Source organism: Lipophrys pholis, assembly GCF_963383615.2.
Source record: "Lipophrys pholis genome assembly, chromosome: 10".
In the NCBI taxonomy this organism is placed as follows: Eukaryota; Metazoa; Chordata; class Actinopteri; order Blenniiformes; family Blenniidae; genus Lipophrys; species Lipophrys pholis.
In genome coordinates this window covers 8,000,377-8,018,649 of record NC_137640.1, presented here as the reverse complement: position 1 = coordinate 8,018,649, position 18,273 = coordinate 8,000,377, and the positions used below count along the sequence as shown (strand labels likewise).

General features: G+C 44.3%; 2 protein-coding genes and 1 long non-coding RNA gene across 4 annotated transcripts; 1 reads left to right on the top strand and 2 right to left on the bottom strand.

Annotated features, from left to right (window-relative positions):
* Positions 1-1,686: 1,686 nt before the first annotated feature.
* Positions 1,687-3,285, bottom strand: LOC308116140. The gene is made up of 3 exons (XR_013935752.1): positions 2,431-3,285; positions 2,172-2,249; positions 1,687-2,083 (listed from the first exon to the last, which is right to left on the bottom strand). It is a non-coding gene; the product is annotated as an uncharacterized lncRNA (long non-coding RNA).
* chst14 (carbohydrate (N-acetylgalactosamine 4-0) sulfotransferase 14) lies at positions 3,239-4,907 on the top strand. The gene is made up of 2 exons (XM_080474157.1): positions 3,239-3,577; positions 4,068-4,907. Exons 1-2 carry the CDS (start codon positions 3,242-3,244, stop codon positions 4,881-4,883), a joined length of 1,152 nt encoding a protein of 383 aa, XP_080330283.1. The 5' UTR covers positions 3,239-3,241; the 3' UTR covers positions 4,884-4,907.
* Positions 4,908-6,671: 1,764 nt separating this feature from the next.
* On the bottom strand, positions 6,672-18,235 carry cep135 (centrosomal protein 135). 2 transcript variants are annotated; one of them, XM_080474156.1, is made up of 26 exons: positions 17,925-17,980; positions 17,576-17,706; positions 16,393-16,583; positions 16,137-16,304; positions 15,787-15,928; positions 15,598-15,682; positions 15,388-15,516; positions 15,079-15,294; positions 14,887-14,952; positions 14,653-14,803; positions 14,333-14,562; positions 14,104-14,259; positions 13,870-14,007; positions 13,414-13,491; positions 13,160-13,311; positions 12,742-12,857; positions 12,479-12,633; positions 11,546-11,601; positions 11,281-11,449; positions 11,047-11,157; positions 9,973-10,158; positions 9,672-9,881; positions 9,392-9,594; positions 9,188-9,292; positions 7,403-7,558; positions 6,672-7,035 (listed from the first exon to the last, which is right to left on the bottom strand). In XM_080474156.1, the coding sequence occupies exons 2-26, from the start codon at positions 17,683-17,685 to the stop codon at positions 7,014-7,016; spliced, it is 3,501 nt and encodes a 1,166-aa protein (XP_080330282.1). In that variant the 5' UTR covers positions 17,686-17,706; positions 17,925-17,980; the 3' UTR covers positions 6,672-7,013. The 2 variants fall into 2 exon arrangements, with proteins under 2 accessions (XP_080330282.1, XP_080330281.1); XM_080474155.1 differs by having other exon boundaries at positions 17,576-18,235.
* Positions 18,236-18,273: the final 38 nt, after the last annotated feature.

Sequence of the window (18,273 nt, the reverse complement as noted above, 5' to 3'; positions counted from 1 at the left end):
CAGTGTACTTGTGCTTCCCAGAACAGGACATTTTAGCCAACTTTAACTTTAGCCACTGATGTCATTTTGCCTTTTAAATATGGCGGCGACCACATACAAGTATGGCGGGGACCGTAAACAAGCATGTCGGCAACCACAAACAAGTATGACGGCGCCCTTACGCCGCCATTATTTGATACCGCACTGGCGGGGTTTCAATTTTGAGAATAGTATGGCGCTGACCGTGCGCCATATGGCGGCGACCGCTAACAACTATGTCAGCGTCCGCAAACAAGTATGTCAGCGCCCGTAAGCCACCATCTTGATACCGCACTGGCGGGGTTTCAATTCTGGAGATGCAAGGTCGCACTGCGGATCATGTACTCTTGCCTCCCACCGACAGTGGCGCTGTGATTGTGCTTTTGAACAAAATGGCGGCGACCTGCAGGAAGCGGCCATATTTCATGTACTACCGCCTCCCACCGAGAGTGGCGCTGTGGTGGTGATTCAGAACAAAATGGCGGAACAATAGACCTTTTTCACACTTCCGCGTTTTAAACCGGATGTGGTGCTCATTTACTTCCGGTGGCTATCGCTTTAGCGTTGGACAGTGACGATAATGGCTCAGTCTCGACGCGGTTGTTTTTGTTGTGTTCCTGGTTGCTCTTGTGGGGCAAGAAAACAACCATACCTCTCTTACCACGCTTTTCCCACGGACCCGGGCTAAAGGAGGCAGTGAATCCAAGCTATTAGGAGGGATGAGGGTCTGAAATTCTTCATAAAGCCAGGGAGCACTTTGTATGCAGCCAGTACTTCACCAGGAGGATGTTGTCAGCGGATCCACCACCAGTCGCCTTAAAAGTGGAACTGTTCCATGTCTCTTTCCCTGGAATGACTTTATTGCACCACCTCGGAGGGATTCTGTCTCTGGGTCAGAAACGGTAGCTTGTCCTCTCACAGCAAGCTAGCCAGGCTGAAGCTGCTACTGCAGACCACCATTATGTGGCTCATCCACCCACAGGTAAATATCTAAGATGGTAAATTGCATAAGTTTGTCATATAAGATCAAATATAACTAATAATACAATTGCAGGACGCGTTGCAGCACCAGTGTGTAGATCTAGACCATCTAGAGATCAAATCAATGACGGATACATATACTGTATTCTTGCACCTAGACTCACACAATGTGTTGATCCACAAGGAAATAATGTCACAGGAGCTCAATAATTAAACCAATCGTGCTAGTCAGTGAAAATGAAAACAAGACGGTTTCAATTTAATTTTACATTTAAAAAATAAAGTAATGAAATTACTAGAAAAAAATTAATACTAAAACGTTTATAACACTGTGAGTTATTTTATAGTTAGACCTTATTTATATAGTAATGTATTTTATTGTATGATCATCATTTTATTTTTTGGTTTCACAGGTGCACTAGATGAAATTCCCATCTGAGAGTGTGTTCCGGATCTTCTGGGAGTCCATTGCTCCATCTGCATCCCGCCTCATATACTGGACCAGAGCACAGACAGTTGAAGATGACGCCTGAACCCAGCGCTGCCCCAGAATGCCTTGAGTTTTAATGTTCTCCTTCAGGGTGGCCGTGGGCATGAAGGAGCAGCTTATTGCTGACGTGTTAGACACTATTTACAGTGATTCACACAACTTGAGATTTAATGTTCAAAACACAAAGTGACAAAGGGTCATTTATACATTTTAATATGATCATTACTGCATTGAAATAAACACATTGATGGTGTTGAAGTAAAACATGTCCAGTTTTGATTTCATCTGGTAAAGGAACGATTCATCACGCCACTCTCACTCAACAGTTATTGTTATAAATGTGTCAGTGACAAAGTCCCACCATTCCAATCCAGTGATTACCAGCTGACCCTGTACCTGCCAGTAGTATGTGTGTGAACGCCTCAGACTTGTGTGGCCATCCTGAACCTTGAGGTAAGCAACCTGGGTCACATCATTTGTTTTGGACGAACTCCAAAGTTGAGAGGCAATCTAAAATGAAAGCTATGAGTGGTTGGGACTCCAGTTGGCATAGTTTTTCTCCTGATGTCTGGATGTCGTGATCAGGAAGTGGTCCTACAAACACATGAGTGACATCATCACAGTAAGTTATGACAAAGGAAACATTACAAGCATAAAAACATTAATTACCAATAAATGATACCTGTTTAAGCTCTGTACAGCGTGGACTGCACGCATCTGTTTCCCCACCACCACCTCACTGGCAGGTTCAGGATGGATCCTATACAAGAAATAAACAAATATGACAAATAAATAAAGGGACAGGTGAGCAATTTGGTCGGACATGGAGGGATAGATTTGTGAGAGCTAAGATTTTTACTTAAATTGCTAAAACTACTAAGGAGATTGTCACATACTAAATAATATTACAAAAGGAAAACAATGGTTCCACTTTTTTTTACCTGTGTTCTTGGTCTGGTCCATCTGTGTAGATCACTTGTGCAGGTCAGTGCAGGAGGAAGCGTTGGCAGCTGGAGCTGGGAGAAGTGAGCAGTCTGATACAGGAGTTCAACTACATGGTTGAAAAAGCCTTTACCAGCTGCACAACTACAGGAATAAACCAACAACTCAGCTTGTCAACACCCAGTGAGATCTAAAACAGAGAAGTGTTTTAGCACATATATAGAAATTAATACTTGTTAAAACATAATTAGCTTTAATCAACTAACAGAATCCAGAGCAGCAGAAGATAAATAGTAAGCGCTGCGTCATACAGGAGTTGTTCATTGTACATGAAGGTTCTTCAGCTCTCATCTATGACAGCTGATACTATCTGATACTAAAAGCATGCAGAAGCAAAGCAGGGTTAACATCTGGCATCATCATCATAACTTTCCCCTATCATAATAGCAAACACATATCAGAATGTAAAATATCATTTAAAAGTCTAGATCATGCCTCCAATAAATACCTCTAATAATTAAGCAGACTAGATGAAGCTTCTCACCATGTTTATGTTCATCATATGTTGTAGCTCGCGATTAGCTCACTGAACTACGTCTTTCCTTACCTTGATAGCTGTGGATATATTCTTCATGGATGAACTTATACCCTTCTTCAAGTGTATTTGTTCGTGTATTACCCGCTGCGATGGCCTTCGCATCAGCAAATGAAAAAGCTGGCAAGTTCAGGAGCGTGGGTGAAAAGATAAGGTCCATTTTCAATGAGACCGGCACAAACAGGAAGTGATCGAGCACCACAAGACGCATGCGCATGCGCTTGAACTACCAGAGCTGTTTTAGCCGAGCGGCGGCCGTGATGGAGACACGAGTGTTTTACCGAAGGCAGGACGCCGGGACGCCGCGGGGCGGGGGCGCGAACCGGAGCCCGCGGACGGTGCTGTTCCCCGGCTTCCTCCGCTGCAGGGCCGCCGTGCTGCCCTCCATGCTGACGTTCCTCGTCATCGTGGCGTCCGGAGGCCTGCTGCTCATGATCGAGAGAGGAATGCTGAACAGCATGGAGACCTCTCTCCCGCGGAGCAACGCCGCGCGACCGGAGCGCGGCCAGGCAGGGAGGCGCCGTCCCGTCACCGTGGACATGGACACCCAGGTAGAGGAGCAGCGGGAGGGGGTGCTGGGGTTTAATCCGAGGAAACACGGGAGGAAAACATAATCCTAGGTCCGTGTACCTTCCGGCCATCCGATTTTCGTTTTGCGATTTGATATTAGGAAACGAAAAACGGGAGACAAGCCGTCTCCCGTTTTTCGATTTAAAATTGAAAATCGGAAATCGGATGGTTTCCCGTTGTGCGTTTCTTAAACCAAAATCGGGAAATTAAATACGACCGTAATTCTTTATTTAAAATTTGATTTGCCGGAAAACCCTTCCGGCCATTCTTCCATCCCCCGGTCACAAGTATGCGTTGAAGTACCGAAACATCGTACAGTTTGACTTTACCTGAATCGGTACGTGGTAGTACTGACAGAATTCGGTCGGTACCTACAAAAGTACAGAATTCGGTATTGATCCCTACTCACGCCTAACAACTTTTATCAAAACAACAGCTCAAGAGCTGACATTCATCTGTGTTCTCTTCCAGATCCTCCAGGAGCTCCGCAACCGGACGATCCACACCATGTGCAGCCAGAAGGACTTGACGGACAACATCTGGTCGCTCAGCGAGCTGCAGAGGAAGAACCTGCTGCAGCACATCCTGGTGAACGACGAGCACCACTTCCTGTACTGCTACGTCCCAAAAGTGGCCTGCTCCAACTGGAAGAGGCTGATGAAGATGCTGAGCGGAGCCCTGGACGCCAGCGACTTCCGGAGCAAGCTGGACCACCACCAGGACCTGGTCTTCCTGTCCTCCTTGAAGCCGGACGAGATCCGCTACCGCCTCCAGCACTACTTCAAGTTCCTGTTCGTGCGGGACCCCATGGAGCGCCTGCTCTCCGCCTACAGGAACAAGTTTGGGGAGATCGAGTCCTACCAGAAGACTTTCGGCGTGAAGATCGTAAAGCGTTACAGAAAGGTGGACTCGGCGAAGGGAGACGACGTGACCTTCACGGAGTTCACCCAGTACTTGGTGGACGAGAACGAAGAACGCATGAACGAGCACTGGATGCCCATCTACAACTTGTGCCAGCCCTGTGCCGTCTCTTACGACTTCATCGGATCCTACGAGCACCTGGAACAGGACTCCGAGTACGTGCTCCAGCGCATTGGAGCGCCGTCACACATTCGCTTCCCAGAGAGGCAGACGTGGTACAAGCCGGTCACCAAAGAGATACTACACTATTACTTGTGTACCGTTCCACAGAAACTACTGCGGGAACTCTTCTTAAAGTACATTTTAGACTTTTCTCTATTTGCGTATTCCCTCCCCAACGCGACCACTCAAGACTGTCGACAGTAAACAAGTTAACACGTTTAAAAAAAAGTTTTTCTAGAGAGTTATTTACATTATTATTATTCCTAGGGAAGAAACTTTATTATTTTTTTAATTTTACACATACATGTTAAAGTTTTTAAGCGGGAACTTTTGCTTATTAAAATCGAGATAAAAACGTCCGACAGTGGCTTGGGCTGGCCGTGAAGCAATAAGATTTGTGCTCGACAAAACAATCTTATATGGGATATGTATATGAAACACTACAGTAGGGGTTTATTAGGGCCACATAAAAGAAAGAAAAAGTGTCTTAAAACTTTTTTCATTCCGACTTTATCTTCTAAAGTGATGCAATTGCACTCTTTTGTGAAAAAGGTCACTTCCTCTTTCGTGAGAAAAAAGGGCAGTCCTGAAACTTTTTTTTTTTTCCCTGCATCATGAAAGTCGCCTTAAAATTAATTTCAAAGAAGTGCGTCACATCGGAGTGAAGTTACAGTGAAGCCAAACTCAGGGTGACACATTCGGTCGAAAACGATGAGCTGTTTTCCAGGACTCTGTTTCATAGAGCATGTTGAGCTGTTTACTTCTGAAATGAGAGAAAATATTTTTAGGGATTTACAAAGAGAACTAATGTAAACCTGAGAGTTTTGGTTAAATCCAGCTGGTTTCACAGACTGTTTACATCAACTTGACCATTTTCAAGTAACTTTTTTTATTGAGAGATGCTTTTTTTCCCCTCTGCAAGTCAATTACATTTTTCCTTTATCTGATTGCTGCTGACATTAAACATGTTAGTGCTCATCAATCAGGGAACCGTGTGGGGAAAAAAAAAAAATCATTTTTGTAACTAAACGTCACAATCGTCTTTATTTCCCACCAAGTAACGGTTAATAGTTTTCAGTAGTTGGACGTGTTACCACACTAGCCTTATTTATTAACCGGAAGGGGCCTTTCACATTGCGATAGTCCAGGAGTCGGTCCACTTGGGGAGGCAGGGGAGAATTTTCACACCTTCATTTGGTTCGGCTGGTGTTCACCTTCACTTTCGAGACCGGATCAAACCGCCTGGAAAATGTCACACAACTACAACAGCTGCTCGTTTAAACACGGCTCATTGATTGGTTCGGACCGAAAGCGGAAGTCTCATCACCAATTTAGCCCGTGGTGGCTAGGCTAGTTAGCTCATAGCCATAGACATATACACTTTGTATATGTCTATGCTCATAGCCACAAACAACCTCGATATATAGTCTTCAGACCGGATATCAATGAGTCTTCCTCACTACTTCTTCCTCACGGCTCCACGTCTGCAATAGAAACAATTTCCAACTTTTTCTTTCTGCGTCTGATTCTTCCGATTGTCGCGGTTAGCCTTGTTTACTACCCAGAATGCATTGCGCACTACATCACTTCCTCTGAAACCTTACGCGCCTTGACCAGCAATCTTGTCTTACTCATTTGTGGATGTAGAAAACTTGACCAGAGGATGCATTGATGAGTTTCATAACAGACTCAGTTTGTTAAATCTCCTCAGTGAAACGGACAACAGTCTATCAAGTGTCTTACTTTAGTTTTCTTCCACATCCTCAGGAGGCAAACCGTCCTCAGGTTCCTTGCCTTACGACAGTCTGGCTTTATTACAGCTTCAGGGCCTTTTTGTGTCTCATGTTGAGAAGACGTTCAGTGTTTCTACAAGCTAAACTCTTTTTCTATTTTCCAGAGAAGTTCAGGGTTTGTCTCATTCCTGTGATTTATATATTTTCTATTTACTATATAATAAAAATGAAAAACACTTCACGTTGTTTGTTTTTTTTTGCATCATTTTATTTTGTGAATAATTTATTAAAACATAAAACACCAAGTAATATTTGAATTGACACAGTTCAAGAACATAGTTGGATTCAGTAGAGTTAATAAGAAAATAGACATTTGAGTCGGGAAAGCGATGTGTTTGAGTGGTCATTGGCCTGAGTTTGACCACAACATGAATTCATGCCTCCCGCCTCTGGGTGGACGGAGGTTAAAATACGTACTGGCGTGCTCAACAAGCTGAGTCTCGTTGAGATTTGCCGTCTTCATCTTTCAGACCCGGAATCTAAAGTTCAGACTTTCAGTGGTTTCGGACACACTTATCAGCACCTCGGCTTCCTCTTCCTGTTAATCTTTGAAGCTGACGCTCCTGGAGGGAGAAGGAAAAGCTTTGAAACATGCAGGGAAATGGAATATTGTGTCTTAAGACATTTATAACTTGATCTGTGCGGAATATACTAAACATTTTAATGGCAACTTTCCCTGTAAAAGTTTCACACTTCTTGTGACTCATCCTTCATATGATAATTTCACTTATCTACATCAGACGACATGATGCATATGCTGGATGTTTCCTCTGTTTATGTTGAGTTTGTAGTATTTTTAACCACAAATTGATCACAGATTACTGAGCAGTTTCTCTTTCCTGACTTGTTCTTAAGCGTGCTGTTGGTTTTGATACCGCTTTGCCTCCTTGCTGGTATTTGCACTGAAAGCAGAAATGCAACAAGCCGTACTTGTCTGCCGACTTGTCGGCGGAGCGGTCGACGGTTCGGAGGATGGAGCGTTCTGGCGAGACGTGGTGGGAGGAGCTGGAGCCGCTGTGGGGCGACGAGCTTGGCAGGGATGAGAAGGACAAACCCTGTCGGCGCATCTCCTGCATCGCCCTTTCACTGCGAACAGAAACAGAGATAATAATACTTGTTTCTGATCAGGAAATTCTGAAGAGGAGCTGGAAGGAATTCACTGGACATGAGTGTGATGCAGAGACTTCATTAAATGCAAAGTTGATGTATTCTAAGGGTTCAGGGAGCAGGAATCCACATCACAGGTCTGAGGAGTCACCCGCAGAGGAAACAGATCAAATAGGAAGAATTTAGATAAGGACGGGTTTAAACTGTGTGCAGATGCTTTGTCTCAGTTATTAACATGAAGAAAATAACTGCCAACACAAGAATACTGTGTGACGTGTGATTTTGGAAAGAAATACCATATCATGACCCTACCCTCCTGCAGCTCCATACTTTCAGACGCCCTGAATTTCCCCTCCCTGAACCTCTAGCAGGTTATGAAGCATTCCCTCACAATCCGGGCACAATTTAGGCAATCCCTCTTACTTTACGACTCCTTTACTCAAGCTCTTAAGAGTGAGAAGTCATCTGTTCAGACCATAAATTGTATTTTATGCTTTCGGCATGTGGGTTAGAAGAGGAATTACCACAATAAATGCTTTATTTATGGACATTTTCATGTCCGTCAACCAGCTAAGGCTAAAATTCACTATCTCTTAGTCTCATTTCTTTAGATCTAAGTTTAAGTCCATGTCCTGAAGCCAATACTGGGACAATTTATTTCTTGTTAAGCTCAAATAATTCAGAACTGTTGACCAGGAGTCAATAAGAGGGACAAATTTTTCTGATGACGATTGGATAATAGCTCTGGTCAGTATACGTTCCTCTTCAATCCCTTTAGAACACAGAATCATCCAATTCAAGGTCGTACATCATCCTTACTTGCTTCACAGTTGGTAAACTTTGATTATGTGATGTTGTTCCTTATTAAAGATGAGGCGATGTTCTTTGCTTGTGCAGCAAGCCCATTCTCACCATGATCTAAGAACACCTGGAGATTCACAGATGAGGCAGAACCAGAGGATGGATGGATTCACACTGTTTTATCTTTTCCTGCACACAGGCTCAATGCTTCTCACTTAAAAACGAACTGCACGGAAGTAACCTTTTAGACAACTCCAAGCAAGCTCATTAGATTAGATGAGCTTCTACCGAGACCTGTGTAAAGGTCCTGTATAAATGCTTTTCGATTGCATCAGTCCGATTTCTCTTGATTTCCTGATGTTTCACAGGGAATTTTCCTATTGTGCTGTGATAATAACCCCATATCACTTGTTTGCATATTATTTACAACTCTATTGTGTTTTCTAATGTTTTGTTTTTTTTGTTACCCTATTTGGCTTCTTATTAACTTTTCATTTCTCTTCTGCAGGTATCCTAAGATTCTCGCCAAATAAAATTTTATTTGCCTTTATATGTAATTATTTGATCAACTATGCATTGCGTTTTAAATGTTTTTCGAAAAAACAAACAAAACAAATCTTAAAAGATAAACAAGAATCGTACAAAGTAAACAAAACGTCCAGGGTGTGCACATTGATCTTTGTAAATCTGGTATTGATGTTTTCCTTTTTTAAATAATGTAAAGAAAACATACGAGGAACAGACTCTGAATTATTTCCATCTATAACGGCTCAAGTCGTCGGTGTGAAGAGCAACGGTCAAGCTCACCGTTCAAAGCGCTCGGTGGTCAGTTGTCTCTTCAGGACGTCCATCTCCGTCTGCTGCTGAGACACTTTACCACGCAGCAGCGACACCTCCCTGGCATGCTCGGCGCTACACACACACACACACACACACAAGGAAAGTATTTTAATCCATCTATTTTCTCCTGTTCGGAACGGCACCGCTATCCTGAAGTGTGAATGCTTTTACATTTTGCTGTCAGCCAGGGTGAGCCTGTCCCGGAGGACTTTGAGCTCCGACTCTCTCTCGCTGGCTGTCAGGTGCGTCTGGAACTCCTTTTGCCGGTTGGTGGAGAGCAGCGTCTCCAGGTTACGCACAGTCAGCCTCTCACTGGCGAGCTGCTTCTTAAGGAGCTCCGCTTCGGACCGAACGTCCTCCAGTTCCCCCATGACCTGGCAGCAGGAGGCATAAATGTCACACAGCAGATAACGACTGGTGTTTGTAAAAACCAGTCTGAACCGGGCCTCACTCGCTCCATGTCCATGCTCTTGGAGGTGAGCTGGCGTGCTGTGAGGTCTTTACTGGAGTCCAGTTTGACACAGAGCTCCCTGACAGAGGCCAGATCCGAGAGGAGAGCCGCTTTCTCGTCCTGCGCCTTGTGTAGCTCGCCCTCTAACCGGGACATCCCCCGAGCCAGCGAGGAGACCTGAGCCTCGTAAGCCTGCAGGGCCTGCAAGTGCTTGGAGAGACGGCAGAGGTTCATTTAAAACACGCTGCTGTGTCTCCGGTACGATCTTAGCGACCGGGAAGTTACCTCGTTGGTGGCTCACCTGCTGGATTTCTCTCTCCTGGTGGCCGACAGTGTCTCGGAGGTGCCTGCGCTCCGTGTCCGCGGACAGAAGCTCCAGACGGACGGAGTTATTTAGGCCCTCGGCGTGCTGAAACTTCTGCTCCTGCTCCTCCATCTCGTCCTGGGTCGTCCTAAAGCGCTCCAGCAAATCCCTGTTCTCCTGCTCCTGTGGAACGAAGGTCAGTGCAAAGGTCACTTTGGCATTAGTGCAACAAATTAACACCATTTCTATTGTGCCGAGAACATTTTCAGTAAAACTGTCTGTAGAAACCCACAGAGACGGTCTAAAATTGCCAGTTGTTGAAGAGCTTGTTGAAGAATTGTTATCATCAGAGCATGACTTCTCATAGCATTAGTCACGCTCTTCACTCCACGTTACAAAACATGCCGATTTAGTTAGTTTGAGAACATGGACTCAATTAATGATGACGAACAAACAAGTGATTCCTCAGTGATTACTGTAATTTTGAAAGCAGACAGTAATTGCAAAACAACTTGCGATTCGCTTTTATAAAAACATCCTAATACAGCTCTGGTAATGTTTATGTGTCGGACGACTGAGACCGCTTTGTTGAGTTTCTAATCGAAACAGTGACTTTCCAGAAAGGAATTCCTCTTTATCCCCTTGTTAATGTTGGGAAGCGTCAATAAACAGAAACAAACAAACTCAGACGTAATTTCCTAAATGGGAGAATTATCTGTTTTTCTAAAGTAAAAACCGATTTGTCTAATGTTGAAAAAATAAATTTTCTGGATTTATCATCAACTTTCTTATGTGACTGAACTCACACTGTTTTACATTTGCTTTATAAGTACATGCTGTGTAATGTTTTTATTTTATGTCAAACGGATTTTTTTATTGTTCCTTTAATGTTTCAAATCGGATTTATTGTCAGCATCTTTTAAAACGTGTTGAAATGCCTCAAATCTGAACGCTGCTTTGTAAACTTGTCTTTCTAAATGCACAATAAGAAAACAAATACATAAATAACAGCGACAGCGTGAATTATACGCAGCTTCAACCAGTTGTGGGACCGTTTGATCTGCTACTTACTTTTGTCTCGATGAGCTTCTCCATTCTGGACACTTCAGAAATGTACGAGTGGACCCTCATCTTCAGCTCATCCTTCTCGTGCAAAGCCTCTTCCATTTCCACGTGTACAGTCTGTACAAACACACCAGAAGAGCCAGCATGAATTTCTGTGCACTACCCCATTCCCTTTTGTTTTTCTTGAATATGAGACAGAAGAAAAAGCTCGAGACTGATCCAGTAGGATTGACGACGTACTTGGTTCTCTCTGGTCATCGTGGCCAGGTCGTCCTGCAGCCTCCTGTTCTCCCGGACTGTGATTTCCTTGTCTCTCCTGAGTTTAGCGAGCTCCTCCTGAGAGGCGTCCTGCTGTCTCCTCAGACTGCTTATTTCCCTCTCTCGGCTGTTTAAGGCTCCCTGAAGCTGACTGAATCGATTAAAAGGCAAAACAAGCCAGTTGGATGAACTTCACATTGGAAACTAAACATATACATCGTGACATAAAGGAACCCACAATACTCACGCCAGGGAGCTGTCCATGTTTTTGATTGTGAGTCTGACATCCTCGAGGGTTTTCTCCTTTGGAAACGACACGCAGGTATACACTATTAGTGCAGTTCACTACGGTTGATCACACTTGGAACATATTTTAATAAAAAGGTATACATGTGAAAGCACTGTCACTGTATTTACAGCATCTCTCCACAATTGTTCTGTACAGACCCCGGGCTTATATGATTCCTCTGTAAGAGAGGCATGCACAGCCTCCCCAGTTGCGTTTTTGTTATTTGTCACCATTTTTCATTGAATCCAAATGCAATGTTGTGATGAATGTGCTTTAAAAGGCGCATTAAAAGCTCTCTGATAAAATCATTGGTTATTCAGTCGTCTTCTGAGGGTCATCCTCTTTGAGGAGGGAACTAATAAGTGCCTCCAGAATATCTTTTAGTCGGCACTCTTCATTTAATCAAAGTGTGCTGAACCGGACCGAGGTCTGTAGTAAATATACTGCACGAACAGTCACTTGTTATAACTTGCTGTGACATTTTTTCATTTTGTAGTTCTTTTTAGGATTACATGCAATAAAAGTTTTCAATAAAAGTAACGTATGTTTGCTTTGAGGGTCACACTATTTCAGTAAGAGTAGAGGTCATAGTGTCGTGACAGGCTTTTGATAACATTCTTTTGTAAATTCAAAAAAACAAAAAGTGTCGCTGTAAAGATATCGGCGTGCACTTTTTTTAATTAAAATGTTTGCTTTTTAAGATAAATTGTGTAAAAAGTAGAATCAATGTAAACGGACGGTCTTCATACTATAAGGAATACATATTTTCTATTCTTTTCCTTTTTTGGCTTCGTTCCACTTGGATCACACTGGGCTGCAGGTTGAACCTGAACTAAAATACCTCTGCTTTATAAAAACCTCATTGGGTTTGATGATTTTCTGTGAGCATACCTTCTTGGATAACTCCTCCTGGAGAACAACCAGTTTTTCTGTCTTTTGATCCACTTCATCTTGCAGGGTGTCTTTTTCTCTGTCAAGGGCAGAGATGGACTTCTGCAGGGCAGAAACGTCTTCCTTGTGTTTTGAGCTGTGCTGACTCAGCTCCCCTGGCAAAAAAAAACAGAAAACTGACTTAAGCAAACAGCCGAGCAGCTGCAGCGAGGAAAAGATGAGAATCTGAGCAGCGTGACAGAAACGGTGGCAGTCATGCTCACCTAGTCTTCCCTCGAGTTTTTCAATCTGCGTGTGAGCGACGTGCAGCTCATTCATCTTCACAGACAGTCTGTGTTGAGTGTCGGACAGCGAGCGCTCCATCTGCTCCTGGAGGAGCCTGCACACAGAGAGTCCATCAGCTTTATGATAAACTGGGTCCGACGGGGCCAAGAACCCGTCACTGCCGCGGCAAGTCATTCCGCCCTTTTGATTTATTGAGTTATTTGACAAGGATGAAGCTTCAGGACATCCCAGTGTATTAAAAATAAAAAGTTACTTTAATGTTTACACAAGCAAAGAGGCCAATGATCCTCTGGTCATCGTTTTTCAATCTCAGAGTAGATTACTATTGCACATTTCATGAGAGAACGACTGCCGGTCCATTCAAGAACAGCAAATGCAGAGACGTTGCTTTGGTACCTCAGAGCATTAGACTCGGCCCTCTGCTGGGCCGCCTCCTCTGAGGTGAGCACGACGGCAGCAGACCGAGCCTTCAGCTCCGCCTCCACCGCCTCCTTGCTCTCCCTCAGCAGACACACCTGTGAGCGCAGGTCCAGCCTCTCGCGCTCCAGCTGCAGAGGGATGGACGGTCACAGACACAGAGTCCCACTCAGCACCAAAGTAATAAACAAACACAGGGTTGTTGACGTTGAAGAAGCATCCGTTCATCTCACGCTCTGAATTGAATTTTCCAGGTCGAGGATCCTCCGGTCTTCTGCTTGTCTGTTGGTAAGAGCTGAAGTTTGGGCAGCCTGCAAATACGCATTGCACTTATGTTAGTCACAATAATATACACCCTTAGTTGGAATGCTTGTTTAGTATCCGCCACGCTAATATTCTGGGTGAAGAAAAAAAATAATAAATCTGCATTTTTAAGCCTCGTGTTACTTTCGCATGATCAATAAAACGAGACGTCAAAAATGTCTGGCGTTGTCAGAAGTAGTGGGTCCCAGCTGTTTCTCCTTTGGAGACCCCCAGACTGTCATTAAGGAAACCACAGGACTCCCACTTTAATCTCCGATCACAATGAAGCCAAACGCTGGCAGGCAAACACACACTTAACAAAACACAAAAGCACAAACTTTACAATAGGATCACTAATATAAATGAGATGTTATTCTCGCACTCACCGTGAGTCTGTCCATCAGCGACTCTCTTTCGGTCGTCATTCGCTCAATTTTGTCTTCCGCCTGTTTCACCTCGTCCTGCCATTTCAAAATGCCTGTTGACATCTCCACGCCACGGTGAACCTTCAGGTCGTCTTGAGCCTGAATGAAATTTTTTAAAAAAAAGAAAAGTTTATGAAGAAATGTTCAACGATTTTTTAAAAAGAAAGATTTTAGTGCTCGCTTATTAAACTCCACCTGTTTAAGCAGAGTCTTGAGATGATCTCTCTCCATGCTGAGGGCCTTCACGTTGCTTTGAATGTCCTCCATGTGCTTCTCAAACTGCAGCAGAGCGGCTTTCAGCTCGTCTCTTTCTCTTGTCACATGCAGCAGCTCTGCATCTGCAACATTGCCCTGAATATTTGAAGAACTGCTTTACTGATAATTCACCTTTTGTAGACATTTCTACCCAATTGTGAGCTCGTACTCTCGTTCCTTGAAACTTGGTGCTCCTGCCTCTGCTTGGACTGCGTGTTGGACTGAAGTCCGGGTCACCGGCTCCTCTGACTCGTTTGTAGCGCTGCACCTCGGTGCGATAGTGATCCCGCTCCTCCTCCAGACTCTTGACAAACGCATCCAGACGGGATGGAGAGCGTTCCCTTCCACAAACGCCATGCTTAGCACGCAAAGTCTCCAACTCCAACACCAAGCCTTTCTCTTTAATAACAGCCACAAATCATTTACAAACATGCAAAAGCATTAAAAAAAAAAGAGGACTGTGTCGAGGTATACCACACCGCTGCTTACCAGTTGCCATCATTTTCTCAACTTTGACCTGCAGCCTCATTTTCTCGCCCTCCATGTAGTTGACCAGGCCCTCCATCTTCTCGTTCTGTTCCTTGAGCTCCGCCAGCTGATCTCGGAGACGGTCTTTTTCAAAGTCACCCTCGGACTGCTCCTAAATTCATTCATTTTTAAGAAAGAGAGGCTTTAATTTTGGAATTTTCTCGTGTAAGATAATCTGCTCTGCAATGCACAAACCCGTCTTATTTTTGTGATGACGTCCTCCAAGTCTTCAATGATTTTCTGTTGCCTTTGAACTTCTTTCTGTTGGGAAAACGTCCGAGCCTTAGAGAGCTGATTCAATTCAATTCAAATCACACATTGTTACCAAATACATCTGAGGTTACTGCCTAAACACGGTGCAGCAGTAATGGAGTGTCTTGATCTCACCTCCGTTTCTTGCAGCTCCATGTCAACAGTCTCCAGCACGCGCTCCTTGTCCATCTCCAGCCGCTTGGCCAGATCGTCTATGTGTGTCAGCTCCTCACACAACTCCAGGTTCTTCAGAGACAGACTGGCCACCTCGGTGGAGACGTCCTTCTTTTTCTGCTGCAGCCCCTCTAGTTTTTGCTCCAGGGTCCTGTTCGTCTCCTGTAGATACTCAATCTGCGTGGCATAGAACAGTAGATTTCAACAGGCGAGCGCAATTATTATCCAAAACATTGAATAGAATTCTTCAATACTCCGAACAGTGCTTGCCTGGAGGTTAAGATGGTCGATCAGCTTCTTGTTGCTGACGTTTTGAGCTTCCATCGAAATCACATCATGAGGCCGGCCTCCTTGGAGTACATGATTCAAACGATCGATCTCTTTGTCCCTCTCCTCTACCTGTTGAAAAGTTCAAACCAACAGCTTGACATGGGCGAGACAGCCGGTTGAATCCGAAACGCCTTGAAACAAATTACTCACCTGAGTACTTAAATGTTTTATGAATTCTTGAGCTTTTTCCAGATCTAGTTTGACTTTGACGATGACTTCCTGCAGCTCGTGAATTCTGCAAATTGAAATCGCCACAACCCAATGCGAACTCAATTAAATGCAAGTGCCATCAAAAAACAAACAAGACGTACAACTCCATTCAGCCTCCAGTAAACAGACCTGCCGTCTGCCAGCAGCAGTAGGTCAGCCACATATGGATCGTCAGGCTGCTGCATGGGATAAGTCGACGTGGAGGACGGCGGCACAAGCTCATCGATCTGCATCCTCTGCCGTCTGAAAGGAATACTGCGCTTTTTTCCTCCTGGAAAATTCAAAGACGAATCCAGGTCAGCAGACAAGTTCCTCAAAAGATCTAATTTATATTTGTAAAACCAAACAACGAACAATGAAGCCAACAACTGAATTGAACGTGTTGGCTTTGACTCTCTTATGTCCCCCGTGGAAAAGTTTCATGTAAAAATGCAATAATTTGTGACCACATTTCACGCTGTGCTGTGTTTTCACGCTACCTGGCGTCTGCACGACAGCCTGCATGTTCTTCTCCTGCAGCTGCTGGATGCGCTCAGCTTTGGCTTTGCTGTCTTTCTCCAGGCAGCGGACCTTGTGTACATACTGGTTATTTAAAAACTTCAGATCGGAAGTCTGGTGGTCCAGTTTTCGAATGTGGGTTTTGAGCTCTGGGAACAAACAGGGTTACATGAAGTTAACAGGAGTGTGCATGGGGGGGGGGGGGGGGGTAAACCAGCTGAGAATGATGGAGCTTACCTCGGGTGGCACGATCCTTCTCCTCCCTGGTTTTGAGAAGCTGGAGGTGCAGCTCGTTGCTTTCCCTGACGACCCGGGCATTCTCCGTCCTGTACGGCTCCAGAAGAGCGTCGAAGTTCTGGCTTTCTTTCTCAGTCTTACCCGCGGACAGTTTGGCATTGCGCAGGCTCTCGGTCGTGTGGATCAGGTCACTGTGATACAGAACAAAGCAGGCCTGAACTCAATCGAACAAAATGAACACACAGGGTTAAAATACTTTTTTAACCCTGTATTATTTGTGGGAATTTGGGACACCAAATGCATTATGGAAAAAGCAAAGAGTAAAATCTGTCCAAAGGATCTATGTTGGTCCCAAAGTAGACTGCATGGGAAGTGGTTATGAGGAAGACTCAGTAAAAGAGATGGGCACAGGTTGTCTCTGAGATACGGCCAAAGTACATAACACCACATCTTTAATACCTGTGGCTATCGGGCTCTATAAGTCTTTTTTTTTTTTTAATATAGTATTTATTTTATTTGACTGTCAAGCCCTTCCCTGTGTACATATATTAATTTACTGTCAAAACCTTCTTTAATGTTTTATTTAGATCCTATCTAAATTACTACTCGGTGTGGAAGAACTTACCCCGGGACTAAAATAGTATTTCTGTTCTATAACGACTGTCATGTATTGCAATACCACTATGAATGACAAAAAAGTGTTGCGACCAGCTCTACTGACAAATGTTATCCCAGTCCACCAAAAAGAAAAAGAGGCAATGAGTTCCAGTACTGCTATTATCTATTCAGTGATTCAAACCAATGCAACATGCATTATAGACTTAGCCAGTTTTTTTTTTTTTACAACTGGAAAGACAGATTTTAACCCACATTTCAGGTTAAAACCTGACCTGATGCTCCACCAGGACACTGCCCAGGTACAACACTAGTACAAGACAATAAAGATCACACACAAGGCTTGACCAGAGGTCTCTAGTCCTGGTCCTGAAGGGCCTTTGTCTCTTCCCGCTGCAGAACACCTGACGTCTTTAGTCAGGAGCTTGGCGATACACAACAATCTCTAAAGGTGTGAGAGTTGGACCAATTGGGGGCAGTGACATCAACTCAGCAGGGTGCACTAAAGTCACACACTTCCATCTTTAAAAAGCTGCATGGCATATAAAAGAGGGAGTCGTGGATTTACCCGAACAGCTTCTCCACCAGAGGAAGAGACTCGATCTCCAGAGGATGTCTGTAGCCCAGCTGGTCCAGACGTTTCCTCAGGTTGATGAATTTCCTCTCTGCGCTGCTCATGGCTGAGACACAAAGCTCCGACTACATCACATATAAATCTGGTTAAATACTCATAATAATAATAAAAATTGAAAGCGGTGATCCTCTGAGTCACCTCCCGTAACGAGATGCGACAAGCTTGAGATTAGTTAGGTCAGGTAATTTCACCACGAGTGGCAATTAAGTGTTTCAGCTATTTCCTAGAGTTTACCAGACAAGTCAGTGAGTAAAACATAAACTTTCACATGTCTCTCACTCACTTTTATCAGTAGCTCCTCATGCTAACGTTAGCTACATCAACCAAAGTAAACAATCGTCCACCCGAAACGTCTCGCCCCCACAAAAGAGCGGTGACTCGCGGTCCCGCCATTGTAGCACCGTGAATATCCGTTAAAGGGTGAAAGATGGTGATAAATTCTCCGAGGTTATGTTTTATTTTCCGCGGTAAAAGCGTTTGAAAAGAGCGCCGCTCGTCTCCGCTTTGGTTTCGTCACCATGGAGCCTCGAGAAACATCCGCGGAGGCCGCTCGTTCTGTCGGCCGGCGTCGTCCGCACAACGCCAGCAGGAGGGGCGGAGTCACAGCTGGAGAGTAGAAAATAGTCGCGTTT